Raw genomic sequence first — 14,479 nt, forward strand, 5'->3', positions numbered from 1 at the left:
AAAAAGGGAAAAAGGAATTCCATAACAAATCTTAAAGTATGTACTCCTATAGCATTTTTTTAACCTACTGCAGTTCTATTTTTCTTACTGAGATTTTTTTTGTAATAAGCTATCTTGAAGTCAGTTTTAATCATTTAAGGCAACAATATTAAGTTAGATATTTCACCACCCAGTGCCATGTGTTGAAATAGCTGATAGATGGCAGAGAAGGGGCATAATGTCTGTAAAGCCTGCTGTTACTTTTAGAGCCTTAAGTATCAAAGATGACCACAGATGTGGCCTTGTATCTCTTATACATATGAAGAATCTGCTGCCGCCATGTAGGAAAACATTCAAGATCAGCAGTTCACCATGCAGATTGACTAACTTTCTCCAAACCGCCATAAACATTTTGTACTGGAGGCTGTGAAGCTTGTGAAGCAAGCCAAAGCCCATAAATGGCTTGCTTCATGGCAGTCATCACAGGAGTAATTTAAAGCACTATTAATCCCATCCCTTAATTTTCAGTGAAGATTGTCAGGAAATATATATCTGGGCTTTTGTTTGTCTCTGAAATGGATAAATAATTTTAACATTGCCTGTGAAATATATCTTAAAGCTGCTGCATTTGATTGCCATCAAAATGTGTAATACTCCCACTTCGCTGATTGTGCTTGTCAAATCTACCACGTTTGCTATATGTATACTGCAAGATGTGTATGAAGTGTTCCTGTTCAGTATACACATTGTTTATTTGGAAAGCTTCATAAACTGCTTAATCACAAAACTCTAAGCACTATATACATATAATAACAGTGAAGAGAGAACTCTTAGGTGATGCAGATAGTTTACTTGTAAGTTTCTGAATGGTTTGTGTGTGTGGGGGGGGGGGGAGAGAGAGAGAGAGAGAGAGAGAGAGAGAGAGGGGAGTAAGAAGCCAAAATCTAATATGGAGCTTCTACAGTGAAAGAATCCACATTCTAAAACAAAAGAAACTGTGGCATAAATATCCCCTACACTTTCTACTAAATCTGCTTTACAAAATACTGTTGGAAAATCATGATGGAGGGTATATGAGCTTAAACACAAACACACAAACACCTTTTCTAAGCAGGCTTTTGATAAGGACTGGAAATATGCTCCCCAAATTATTTTCCTTTTGCTGTCATGCTATTTGAGCTCTGTTAATTAACTCGAGCTTTTCAAAATTTATCTAATGTGCTAATTTCAAGTCATCATCATCCAATTTGGAACATCTCCGTGTCTGCTGCCAAGTTTGGCTTGTAACCTACTAAAAGCTAAAGGGACAAACAAAATGAAGTCTACAACATTGTGCATGAAATTGGGTCTGATTTTTCCTTTCCTTTCCACCAATTTCAGAGCTATGGCCTGTCCTAATAAAAGCCCATGTAATGCTTTCTGTGTGCATTTTCATGGGACTTTCCATATCTGCCTGTCACATCCTCTATGGATAACCTTAAACATTCCCTACTTTCCTTCCAATCCCCATTTTTTTGTATGTATGTGTTGGTTTAAAACCCTGGGACACTTTAGCTACCTACAGTAATAGCATTCGACTTGTCCCCCCTGTTCCTCCAGGAAAGGAAGTTCTTCAAAGGCTTCTTTGGAAAAGTAAGTTTAATGCCTTGTTGTGTTTGTGCTGTAAGGAGTTACATCCCCAGTATAACATTGCTTTGTGTCAGGAGCCCTGTTCAGACATAGTGTCTGAACAGGAAATAGCAATTGGTGTTGAGTGCATAGGGCTGCACATGCTGGCACTAGCGCAAACAGCCCTTCCCTGCCTTCTCAGTCCCAGGCATTCCTGTGTTGAGCAGAGAAGGTCTAAAGGGAGCTTCTACCTGTCTTAATCTGAATGTGAATGGAACCTTTCAACAATCACACAACCTGGTTAATGTACTCATTGACACTTCTATTTGCATTTAAGCAAACATGGATAGGAGTCCCCTTTAAGGGAGGGGGCAGGATTAAAAACTCATACATTGTCTAATAATGAAACATATGTTGTAGATAGCTTTCCACATTTACTACTCTATTTTTGTGATATGCAAATAACATGAGAAAACGTGGTAAACTTATTTGTATAACATTCTTGTTTATAAAACCCAACAACAACTGCAACAACAACAGCGGGGTTTTGGGGGGGATGGGGGGACAGAATGAGCTCAAACCATGAGAGAGAGAGTGTTTTTAATCTAAATTTTAAATAATTAAATGTGCATTTATTTTGCTAGAAATTTGCTGTAATTTTAAAAACATTGGCATTTAAAATTGAACTAAAAACAGAGAGAACAAAAAATATTTTCTTTACAAAATCCCACTGAGTGTAAATCTCTGGAACATGCTGGCATTGTCTCCTGTCTCTGGTTGAAAGAGAGTGGACAACAGCAGGCAGAGGATCATAAAAGGCTGTACCACACCCATTCAGAGCTGTGTTTCTCTGTACATTAACTGTCTGTGTTGCCATACTTATTTGTGTGTCATCTCCTATACGATTATGCCAGGACACAATTCTTTCAATCTGCATTGAGAAATTGGTGAGAAAGTTGCAGTTGCTGCCAGACATTTTTGCAGCATGCCAGAAGTTAAGGGCAACAGCTGGGAAAGCCTCACATGTCAGGCAAGGAGCAAGGTACCTCATGAATTACTTGCCACTGTTCACACACTTTCTTCCTTGCTTAGTTTTAAAGGTCATAACAGACCTATGGGAAAGGGTTATTCCCCCTCTTCCAACTTATTTGCTTCTATATCCCCCACCTCACCCCAGAATGTGGAATAAGGTGGAGGGATTGTAAATGGACAAGGACCTGGAATAAAGACTAGGAATAAATTTCCCATGAAACTCACAAATAGTGGGTTTAGATAGTGGGCCAGTCACTATCTCAACCTAACCTGCCTCACAAGATTGTTGTTAGGATAACTTTGGGAAATGGAGAGAGTTGTTAAAGATTAACACATTTATTATGGCATAGACCTTTTTGGGCTGGAGTCCACATCACTAGAAGCTTTACTCTTGGTAATCCATTAAGCTTACACAATAATACTGTTATATCCTTGAAACCAGTTTCTCTTGTCATAGCTGCTTAGGTAGTAAACTATAGACAACACACACTTCTTGTCCAACTAAAAAGGATCTTTAAAAGGTTTGCTAGAGTCATTAACTGGTTTCATCACTTCTAATCACTACCTAGAATCCTAACATGCAGATAGAAAACCACAGGCTTGGAGACCTAAAATATCATCTAAGCCAACCCTGTAATCCTCTAACAATACATTTTCCGTAGTCTTGAATGTGCTACTGGGCTATTTATTTTTTCATTTTCTGCTGTGAGCGCTGACCAGTTGGCTACCTCCTTTGAAAATATACCACAGCACTTAATGAGTTCATGGCAGTGTTGAATCTCAAAGTGAGAATCCCTAGCTCCGTATTTTAGTCACTGTATCAATCTAGGCCGCCCAATTGTTCAGTCTGTGTTCTCTGCGTGTCTCAAGTGAAGAAAGAAGTAGTGGCTCCGGTAGGCCACTGCTAAATCATCGAAGAAAAATTTATAATACTATCATGTACTTTTGGCAAAAACTCATTTTTAAAACTACGAATCAATAGCTACATCTTACTTCAACTATTAAACATATGCTTCTGTTAAGGCATCCAGGTGAGACAGGTACACATCTAGTATGACACTTCAAATTGTCTTAATGCCAGCACTACCACCCCTGCCCTGAAACTAAGCGTATCCTTCTGTGAACTCAAGAATTGTAGGTGTGTAATGAATCTGAACAGCCGGCCCATTCCTGTTCATCCCAGCAAACACTTTGTACTGAAATACCAAATAAACAGTATTTAAAATCATAAATGTTGCTTGGATTATAATACCACACATGGAGAACATGACCAGCTAAACTGCATCACATCAAAATATGACTTCAGTAATCTTAGCACTTGTTATTTAGTGTAACGTCTCCAAGACTCTTCCAAACAATCAATAGGGTAGCTGTGAGGAACTTTATTAGCCCTAGGCCAGTATCAGTAGTGAGATCTTCTCTGTTGATAAGGGGAAATGGAAAAAGGAATAGTGATATGTATGCTTCCTTCTAAAATGTCAGAGGGGTTTTGCAACCCACTCCTAGATAGTGGGATTGCCGCATCTCCAAAGAAGGGAACAGGCTTCAGGCAATAGGCCTGGGACATTTGAGAATGGGAATTGTAACAGGAATTTTGTTGGGGCTTGAAGTATTTGCCATCTTGCTTAGCCTATAAAAGATCCCATAAGTCACTCACATATTTATAGCCTAACTGTTAGAGCTGAGTCCAATCAGGATGTCTTACAAAGCATAAAAACACAATTGTTGGCATCCATCCGTCTGGAGAGATGATGGAGTGCACTTCTGGGAGTGAAGTCAAACTGCTGTGTTAGCAGCACCCAAGTGCACCCTTGGGCGCAAGCCTGGGCAGTGTGTATGGAGGTCCTGGACTGCCCAGACCACAAGACCCCCCTCTCAGCCTTGCTGATGTGGTCCAAAGGAAAGCAGAGCAACATGTTTGGCACCAGCTTCAGTGCAGGAGTTGCCAGAGGGAGGCATAGAAGGCACTATCCAAGTGTCCTAGGGTTTACTCTTTAGCCTTATCTTCTCCTGAAGATATCCTGCAGGCAGTGGAGGTCTAGGATCAGTGTTTCCCTTCTGCTAGATGGGCTACCTTTCCAGGTTGATAAGCCCCACCTGCCCCTCAACTCCCTCTATACTATGTGCAGAAACGGCCTTCTTAACAGTTGGACCACTCTTAGTTTTGTCTGCTCAGTCCTCCAGAGCCTTTCATCACGTGCAAGGGAAGTCCCTAACTCATGAAGGCTCTGAGACCCTTCAGCTACCCCCCCCCCCCAGTTTAGCTGACCAGTCAAAGCCAGCGAATGCATACAGTACACACGAACACATTATGGGTCATTTGAAAGTTGCATAGAATAATAAGAGTTGGAAGGGATCCTGAGGGTCATAGTGTCTAACCTCCTGCAATGCGGGAATCTTTTTTTCTGAATTGTTTTTATTAATTTTCCAAATTATTACAAATCAAACCAAATTAAATTAAATTGGAATATTTTTGCCCAGTATGGAAGAGCCCATGGAACAGATTTAGGGGGTATATGGTGGGGGGACGGGACAAAAGTTCCGTTTCGCAAGGAGAAATGGAACTACTTCCTTAATCCTATGCTGACTACGATCCTGTAAAGTACTTCCACATGTGATGGTAGTGCTACCGCACGAGATACGGGACAGAACATTGGGCTGATGGGAAGACAGACTTAGAATGCTTGTTGCTAAAACTGGCAGCAAAAAGGCTACTTGTGGTGTAACTCCTTAAGCGTCAGTGTTAACTGACAGTTTATTTGGTGTTTAAACAGGTAAAGAATTTAAGCTTGAATTCTTTGCCTTTATTTGAATGTATTAACATACTTGACTCATCCTGTTCTATTCTTTCCCCCCTTCCTTTTGCATTGTGTTCTTGAAAGGCTGGCTTCAGCTTGATTCTCTGGAGGTTTTGTTGTTTGGTCTGAATATCTGGCTTTGGGCACTCCTACTGAAGTTGGATATCATCTGCACACTGACTTTTGTGCTTCTTGGAAAGAGGAAGTCTGCATTCAGCCTTATTGACAGCACAGCAGTAATACTGTGTTTCTTTTTTTTTTCTTCCCTGCAAGAGCGGAAAGAAGGCAGTTAAAGCCGTCCTGTGGGTTTCAGCGGATGGACTCAGAGTTGTTGATGAGAAAACAAAGGTTAGACACGGCTGGGTTTGGAGCCATCATAAGCTGTACAGATAATCACTGTAGTTCTCACTGCTTCTTCTATTGCAGGGGTTTAATAACTTCATACATGCCTAGTTCAGCGAATGCAATATGCTAATTACATATGGCTCAAATTTTATTTGGCTTTTTCTGCCTTTGTGAACTTAGGCCCTTTGAATTCTTGTTTTGCTTTGTTTGCTTGAAAAGTGTTTTTTTGTCATAGCAATAAATAGGGAGAAGGCAACAGTTTCATCCTGTTCTTTCTGTCCCTGCAGAAAAGCTGAAAGAGATTAAACTGCATACAGATATGTGATTGATCTGAATTTCATTCTTGCTGCATCCTAAGATTTTGAAAATCTGTGTGAGAATTGTTGTTTTTGTTTGTTTTTACATTGGTTATGGCGTGTATTTTTGTGTTTTTATATTGTAAACTGCCCTGCGATCCTTGGATGAAGGGCAATATTAAAAAAATAAGTAAAATAAAATATTGCAGTGAGAAATGAATAAAATATGTGAGGAAGGTATTATTTGAAGGCTCTAGAAGCCAGTGCAATTCAAATTAATTCTCAATCAAGGTTTTCAATCTTTAAAATATCTCTAAGGCATTACTGAAGGGAGAGCATTAAAATTAATGATTTGTATATCGCTTTATATGCTAATTCGTATCCCGAAGGTGCATATTTTAAAAACTGCATATGGCTTTTTAGTTGAATACCCAAATGTGTCCAATCCTATTTTTAGTTTTAAATGATGTTTGTGTGATATTTGTGCCATCCTATTTTATTGCAGGAGGGTTACAGTTATTCTTTTAAAATTGGCAGCCCAACTTGTCCCTTTCCCCAGTAAGCACACAGAGATCAGAGGGAGTCTTGCCAGTGACTTCAGTAGGCTGGGGGTTCACCTATGTTCTTTGCTCTCTGCTCCTCTCTTTTTAAAAAAGTAGTAATAGATGGAGGTATCTGCAGAGGGGAATAACGCCAACCAAGGACAGGTTTGCATCCGCTGCAGCTGCCATTTAATGTCAAATATAAGGAGGTTCTGTGATGGATCATACCCTGTAGTGGCACTGTTTGGGATGCTACAGATGATACAACTCTGTCTCTCTGCTGCCTCGATCCTCTGTGTTAGTGTGGAAGGCAGATTCATCCCAGGGACAGCTGTGGAAATGATGTACATTGAAGCGTAAGGAAACTGTTCCAGCAATGATTATATTTATACTTGTGACTAATACCCACTGTGCAAGTCCAGAGCCCCATGCAGGTTCAGAGTCAATTTGATGTGTTGCGTAGTGAAAGAGAATAAGATGCGAGTTGGCAAGCTAATGATTCAAATGTTGGGCATGAGCCTGCTGTATAGATGTCTCCGATTCTCAGCTCCCCACTTACAATATAGAGCTGTTGTAAGGGCTACTGAGGCCCCAAACCAGATGTGTGCAGATTTGGTAAACATTAATTTGCCACTTTCATCGTAAAGTGGAGATGAAGAATCTATATGCATTTTTTTAAACAAAAAAGAGTACAGAGGGGAAGCGATTCTTGGCCGCCTTCCCAGAATTCTGCTTGAAGACCCCCCCTCCCTTATTAACTTTCAGTATCTGAGACAGCCTGAGGGACAGAGGGTTAAAAGCAGCAGAGCAGAGGTAAAGCAAGGGAGGTGGAGGGTTGCACTCCCACCCCCACTAAATTTAATGACAAAATACTCCCCCAGCACCCCCCATTGGCAGCGGCATCTTTAGCAAACATGTGCATATCTGGTTTTTGACCTGAAGATGTATGTGAAATGCTTTGAATGCACGTAAGCCCTTATATGGGGATGCGGGAGGCGCTGTGGGTTAAACCACAGAGCCTAGGACTTGCCGATCAGAAGGTTGGCGGTTCGAATCCCCACCACGGGGTGAGCTCCCGTTGCTCATTCCCTGCTCCTACCAACCTAGCAGTTCAAAAGCATGTCAAAGTGCAAGTAGATAAATAGGTACCACTCCGGCGGGAAGGTAAACGGCATTTCCGTGCGCTGCTCTGGTTCACCAGAAGTGGCTTAGTCATGCTGGCCACATGACCCGGAAGCTGTCTGCGGACAAACACCCGCTCCCTCGGCCTATAGAGCGAAATGAGTGCCGCAACCCCAGAGTTGGTCACGACTGGACTTAATGGTCAGGGGTCCCTTTACCTTTACCTTTTAAGCCCTTATATGAAAGTCAAGTGGTGTTGTTATTATGCCTCTTACTATTATAGTTTTATCTAAGTCAGGAATCAGAAGCCTATGGTCCTTCAGATTTTGTTAGACTCTAGCTCCCATCAGCTTGAGCTAGCAGGGCCATTTGGCAGGAGTGGTAAGGGTTGCACTACAGCCGCATGTGAAGAGCCAAAGTCCCCCCCCCACCTGATTTAAGTCCTGTGCTTCCAGTGGTTCACCTGACCTCTGTTTCCATAAACTAAACTCTCTAGAGCTGCTGATGTGATATATTTAACTATTTTAAAATGCAGCTGAACTTTGCCACGGATGCTTGAGAGCCAGTTGCTGCTTAATAAACAGCTTAGCTTAAAGATGCCAATATTAAAGCTGTTATTCTAAACTCTGCTACTACACTCTATAATGCTTAATGGTAATATTTCAGCTCATGTGGGAAATTGATTGTAATATTGCCCCTTGGTGGTTGGATGAATTAGTACAGGTCTCCAAACATTGAATCTCAAATCAGTACAATAATTTTGGGGATACACTTGCACAGAGCTTTGAAGAGAAGCCAAAGTTGTTTTTTTAAAACAAAAAAAAATTCCTTCCAGTAGCACTTTAAAGACCAACTAAGTTAGTTCTTGGTATGAGCTTTCGTGTGCATGCACACTTCTTCAGATACGCATGCACACGAAAGCTCATACCAAGAACTAACTTAGTTGGTCTTTAAGGTGCTACTGGAAGGAAATTTTTTTTGTTTTGACTATGGCAGACCAACACAGCTACCTATCTGTAACTTGTTTTTTTAAGTCACCCCTTTAAATATGTAGTATATATGTGGAAATATATAAAGCAAATATATCTGGCAGACTGAAAGGTACAACTTTGGTATTAATCTGATAGAGGGAAGAAGGAAATCTAGAAATGTACTGTGTGGTATATTCCATGCTCCTGTAATGATTTGAATTTCTTATATCATCTTTCTTGGTTTTTTCCTTTAGGACCTTATAGTTGATCAGACAATAGAGAAGGTTTCTTTCTGTGCTCCGGACAGGAATTTTGATAGGGCATTTTCTTACATCTGTCGAGATGGCACAACACGACGCTGGATCTGTCACTGCTTTATGGCTGTAAAGGACACGGTAAGCTGCTTTTAGGATCACAAAAAAGGAAGAGGCCATTTCCAAATTATGTCACTTGTCTAGAGAAATTTAGCTTTCTTGTGGCAATCTTGTCTTTTAAGAGCAGTGCATTCAACAGGCTCAGATATTTGAAACTGGAATGTTAAAATGCTGTAGCTAGTGTAAATCATGTATGTTTCTTAATACAAACAAGGAACCTAATGTGCTTACAGAGCATGGATTGCCATTTTAAAAAATGGTACAGTATCTGCATTATGGATTTTATAGCACCAATATTTCAGTATATGAGCTGACTGAACAGCATTAACACCTGGCAGCTAAAATATATATTTAAAGTCTTAATCCATGTGTATGTCTCATGTCTCTCATAACCTGTGCTTTATCTGGATGTAATAGTTCTGAATTCTGCTGACCAGAATTTGTACAGAGAAGGGAAGCTTGCACTGAGTGCCAGCTATTATTTGGCAATGTTTGGAGGAAATATGTAGTTCCATTTTGGTTTCTAAATGACGCAATATCTTTTCAGGGAGAGAGGTTGAGTCATGCAGTTGGCTGTGCGTTTGCAGCCTGCTTGGAGCGAAAGCAAAAGAGAGAGAAGGAGTGTGGGGTGACTGCCACCTTTGATGCCAGCAGAACCACATTCACAAGAGAGGGGTCTTTCAGGGTTACTACAGCAACTGAACAAGCAGAAAGAGAGGAAGGCATGAGGCAGATACAAGACACAAAAGGTAATGGGGTACAAGTCTGGCTATTGGGAAGTTCTTAATCAAACTACCATTTTACCTGGCCTGTCATTTTAAATAAAAGTGAGATTATGAACCCTACTGCAAAATAACTTCATTATACCTTTTGATAAGGTTTTGGACCTAAAATATCCTCAGTAGGCTCCTGAGAGCTTTGGATTTTGCAGAAACAGAGATATAGTGTGTTGTGTATTCTGCGAGTTAGATTGAGGAGGAGGGATTAGTGTAACTCATTAATTTCCCGTGTTTCTGAGCTTGATTTGTCTAATATAGGCATGGAGAACCTTTGACCCTCTAGAAAGGGCTGTGCTACAACTTCCATCATCCCTTGCCATTTGGCCATTCTTGCTGGGACAGGTAGGAGTTGTAGTTCAGCGATCTCTGGAGGGCCAACATTTTGCCACTCCTAGTCTAATACTTTGGTTTCTTAAATACTAAAGGAGCACCTGCAGATTTCATGGCCTGCAGCACTTCAGAGCCAGTGATCTTGGAAAAAGTAATAATGATTTACCTAGTTGGTTAAGAATAGAAGCTGTCTTAACACATAGACTCTCAAACAATGGTTGCATCTTCATGACAAGATAGAGCAGATAATCTTTTAGTACACTTACCGTATTTTTCATCCTATAGGACGCACCTCGTTTTTTTGGGGGGGGGAATGAATAATAAAAAAATTATTCCCCCCCCAGCCGCGGCTGCTGCCCCAAGCCTTGCACACACCGGCCCGAAGCACAGGGCGCCTTCTGGAGGGCGCTGCGTGCTTCGGGCGGCATGCTGCCGCCCCAAGCCTTGTGAGCCCGCGGGAACTCCCACCGGGCTTGCAAGGCTTGCGGATAGCTTCCTGAAGCCTGGAGAGCGAGAGGGGTCGGTGCGCACTGATGCCTCTTGCTCTCCAGGCTTCAGCGAAAGCCTGCATTCGCCCCATAGGACGCACACACATTTCCCCTTTATTTTTGGAGGGGGGAAAGTGCGTTCTATGGGGTGAAAATTACGGTATATTTTCACTCTTGACTTCGTAGACATGTATTTGCCCCCTACATATTAGGTTCCCCCCACCCAGCCCTTTAAATAATGACTGAAATTGTTAGTTTCCTTTAGAGGTATGTGGGGCATAGGCACCAATACAGTTGGGAAGTGTGTAAATTAAGAAGTGGAAGAAGGCGGCAGGTCTTGGAGCTATTCTCGAACAAATCATTTAAATGAGCTTCTCTGTCCCATATCTTGGCGTACTGTTGCTTATTTCACCACATTTAATTCAAATATGCCTGGAAAATGCTTAATGTAGAACACAATATTCTGATAAGATGTTTGCAATTTTAGTTTCATTATCTGGAACGACACACTGAAGACCAGATTCTACTACCTGGTCCTGCTAGTGGAAGCCTGCTCAGGGACTTCCACTACTGCAATGGGGGCTTTCCCCTTCTCTCCACTCCTTGCCCACCCACCCCAAATTGGCTTGTTGGGGGGGGGGGGACTGGGGCAAACTGCAATACAGTATGTGAGGGAAGCTTATTCCATTGGGAAAGCAAGAACGCTTAAACTGATAGGATTTTTGAAAAAGCGAAGCACTGAATTGCTCCCTATACATTTCTGTCAAATCTCTGACAGATCAATGTGCAGCATCTCCATGGCTCTTTGCTATGCAAAAGCCATTCATTAATGGCTTATTATTTTGTGTGATGTCTATGAAATGTTCAAACAGATAAAAGACTTAAATCCAGCTCTAGAGGGCCATTTGTAGTGAATTCGAGCATAAACAATAGCAAACAACCAAACCCACAGCAGAGTATTTCAGAGGGCTTAAAATCTTGATTAAAAGCAGCAGCTTTAACTGCCTTCCTAAACGCAAGCCGTGAAACCAGTGCAGATCTCTCAAGGGAGTTCCAGAGGTGGGGGCAGCTACAGAAATGCCCCTGTCGTATGTTATGGATACCTGAAGGGACACTGAGAGGGGCCTCTGTGAAAGATCTACGTTCTCAGGCAAGATTATATGGAAGGAGGAGGTGGAGGAGGCATTTCAGGTAATCTGGCCACAAGCCATTTAGGTCTTTATAGGTAAAAATGAGGACTTTGAATTGCATTCAGAAAGGAATAGGTATCCAGTGCATTTGTTACAAAAGGGGAGTAACATGAGTCCTATACCCCCTATACCCCCATAAGATGCCTAGCTGCAGCAGTCTGAACCAAATGACATTTCTAAACAGTCTTCAAAGGCAGCCCCATTTAGAGTGTGTCAAGATGAGAGGCGATTTGCTCCATCCTGATCTTGAAACAACAGAGCAGTAGCAGTGAAGGCGGAAAATGGAATTAATAACGAGTCATTATTATCGTTGAAATGTTTGCTAAACTAACCTGGATAGATTAAGAGACTAGTTAATTGTACCGAGCACTGTCTCTCCAATAGACATGATAAAAATGCAAAAAACAATTACTGTAGAAAAATAGCCTTTTGCATCTATCTATCTGTCTGTCTGTCTATCTATCTATCTATCTATCTATCTATCTATCTATCATCTATCTATCTATCTATCTATCTATCTATCTATCATCTATCTATCTATCTATCATCTCTCTCTCTCTCTCTCTCTCTCTCTCTCTCTCTCTCTCTCTCTCTATCATCTATCATCTATCTCTATCTATCTATCTATCTATCTATCTATCTATCCATCCATCCATCCATCCAGGAAGTTACCATATTGTTTTTAATTATTTTTTTAAAAAATCTCTGAAGAACCCAATGATAAAAAGGTCTCTTTAGCCAATATCCCTGTATTAACTTTTTCCTGCTATTTTTTCTCGCAGTTGAAACTGATGTGAAAGCGGCGGTGTCAAGTGTTGTACCTGGCAATACAGCCCCATCACCAAGTTCCCCAACCTCTCCTAGTGCTGAGGTTGCATCCTCTGCTGACAAAGAGTCAAATAACCCCCATGCTATCCCACGAAGACACGCTCCCATAGAGCAACTAGCCAGACAAGGCTCGTTCAGAGGTTTCCCTGCTCTTAGCCAGAAGATGTCCCCATTTAAACGACAGCTCTCTTTGCGAATAAATGAGCTCCCTTCAACGGTGCAGAGGAAGAGCGACTTCCCCATGAAAAACTCAGGTAGGGCAAAATTTATCCCCATGTCCTTAGTACACTTGGATGCAGCTTGAGCTCACTTGATCACCACATTTGAGAGAGATCTCTATAAAGAGATGTTATGATCCTCTACCCCTCGTACCTTCACTGTTTCTTTCTTGAAATCTCAGTGTCAGGCACCAATTTTGTTGTTTGCTCTGCACCAAAGTGTACTTACATTGTGACCTTAACTTCTATAAAATTTCCTCTGTATAATATTTCTGTGTTCCTCCATTTTTTAATGGATTTTGCCAACTGGCAATTGTGCCTTGCCAGTTGGCAAGTCAAACGGTCTTCCGGAATGGATTACGTTCGACCACCGAGTTTCCATTGTATTATACATACCTAGCCCAATAATATTTACTATTGTTAAATACCTTTACAGTTTGAATTACATGGAACACATTCAGAGATAGAAATGTATGGTCTGAACGTCAGGGCCATGAGCATCGTGGTTTAAGTTGACATATTTTAATTCATGTGCTTGCACAGAGGAATGAATTAAACACTTCGTTCTTGTGGGGGGGGGTTGTTGTTAAGTATTGCTAAATTAGGGCCGGTCCAATATTGCATGGCCATAGAAATATCATGTGAGTGGGGGGAGGAGAGAAGTATGTGCCCTGTGCATTCAGTTGACTGCATTCCTGTGCAATTTTTATTCTTATTTTCAGTTCCTGAGGTTGAAGGAGAAGTGGATAGCATTAGTTCCCTGTGCTCCCAGATTACAAATGCATTTAGCACACCGTCGGAGGACCCTTTCACCTCTGCCCCTATGACAAAACCAGTCACTGTAGTTGCACCACAATCTCCTGCTTTTCAAGGTGTGTCCTCTCTTAAGTTTGGGTGCATTCATGGTGTTTGCTACATATGCAATGCTGCTTTCCTCCACCGCCATTGCTTTAATGTCTCTAAGTGTCTTGCAAGTGCCTTGTTTGTCTCTGAAGTCATTATGCTTTGCTCATTTTATATGCTTTGTAGCCTTTTCCTCAAAAGATGAGGACCCATCCAAAACTATTCAATTAATTACATAAAATGGTTTCAAAGAGAAGATCACATTTTTAGCCTTGAAAACAATTGGTGTGTTGATTTAAATGAGGTACAACTTCAAAGTTTTGATAGCTTTGCTCAAAGTAACTTAAGACTGGATCCTTGAGACCAATAGTAATCCCAACGAATTTTGGTGAAATACAAAATGTGATTAGAATTTCAGGTTGTGGAGTAGAAAATTGATTTCATTAGCCAGAATATCTTTACAGTTCCAAGTTGTTGCACACTTTCTCAATTCAAACCACACCCTTAGTGCTCAGGAAGTAAGAATGTCGCTCATGGTCAAGCAAGTAATAATAAAAATAGTAATAAATGGGGAAGAAAGAGGAAGAAGTAAGAATGTGTGGAACGTGAAGTTCACGTCCTTTGGTTTTTCATGGACACTTTAAATTTAAGCATGTGGGTAGGATAGTAGAAGTCTGTAATTAATGGCTTTGAATTTTTGGTGCAGATGAACTAGTTTAACTGTTTTGATTAGGTT

General features: G+C 41.1%; 1 protein-coding gene across 8 annotated transcripts in view; it reads left to right on the plus strand.

The window, feature by feature from the left end:
* NUMB (NUMB endocytic adaptor protein) overlaps positions 1-14,479 on the plus strand; it is a 58,851-nt gene that overhangs the window by 38,375 nt on the left and 5,997 nt on the right. For 4 of the 8 annotated variants that reach the window (XM_083747186.1, XM_083747190.1, XM_083747185.1 and 1 more), the window contains exons 4-9: positions 1,579-1,611; positions 5,691-5,765; positions 8,948-9,088; positions 9,615-9,816; positions 12,637-12,936; positions 13,623-13,772. In XM_083747186.1, the coding sequence (XP_083603312.1) occupies positions 1,579-1,611; positions 5,691-5,765; positions 8,948-9,088; positions 9,615-9,816; positions 12,637-12,936; positions 13,623-13,772 (901 nt within the window). The remainder of the gene's footprint in view (positions 1-1,578; positions 1,612-5,690; positions 5,766-8,947; positions 9,089-9,614; positions 9,817-12,636; positions 12,937-13,622; positions 13,773-14,479) is intronic. The other 4 variants (XM_083747191.1, XM_083747188.1, XM_083747192.1 and 1 more) reach the window with 1 other exon arrangement.

Source organism: Podarcis gaigeae, assembly GCF_964106915.1.
Source record: "Podarcis gaigeae genome assembly, chromosome: 1".
Taxonomy (NCBI): domain Eukaryota; kingdom Metazoa; phylum Chordata; class Lepidosauria; order Squamata; family Lacertidae; genus Podarcis; species Podarcis gaigeae.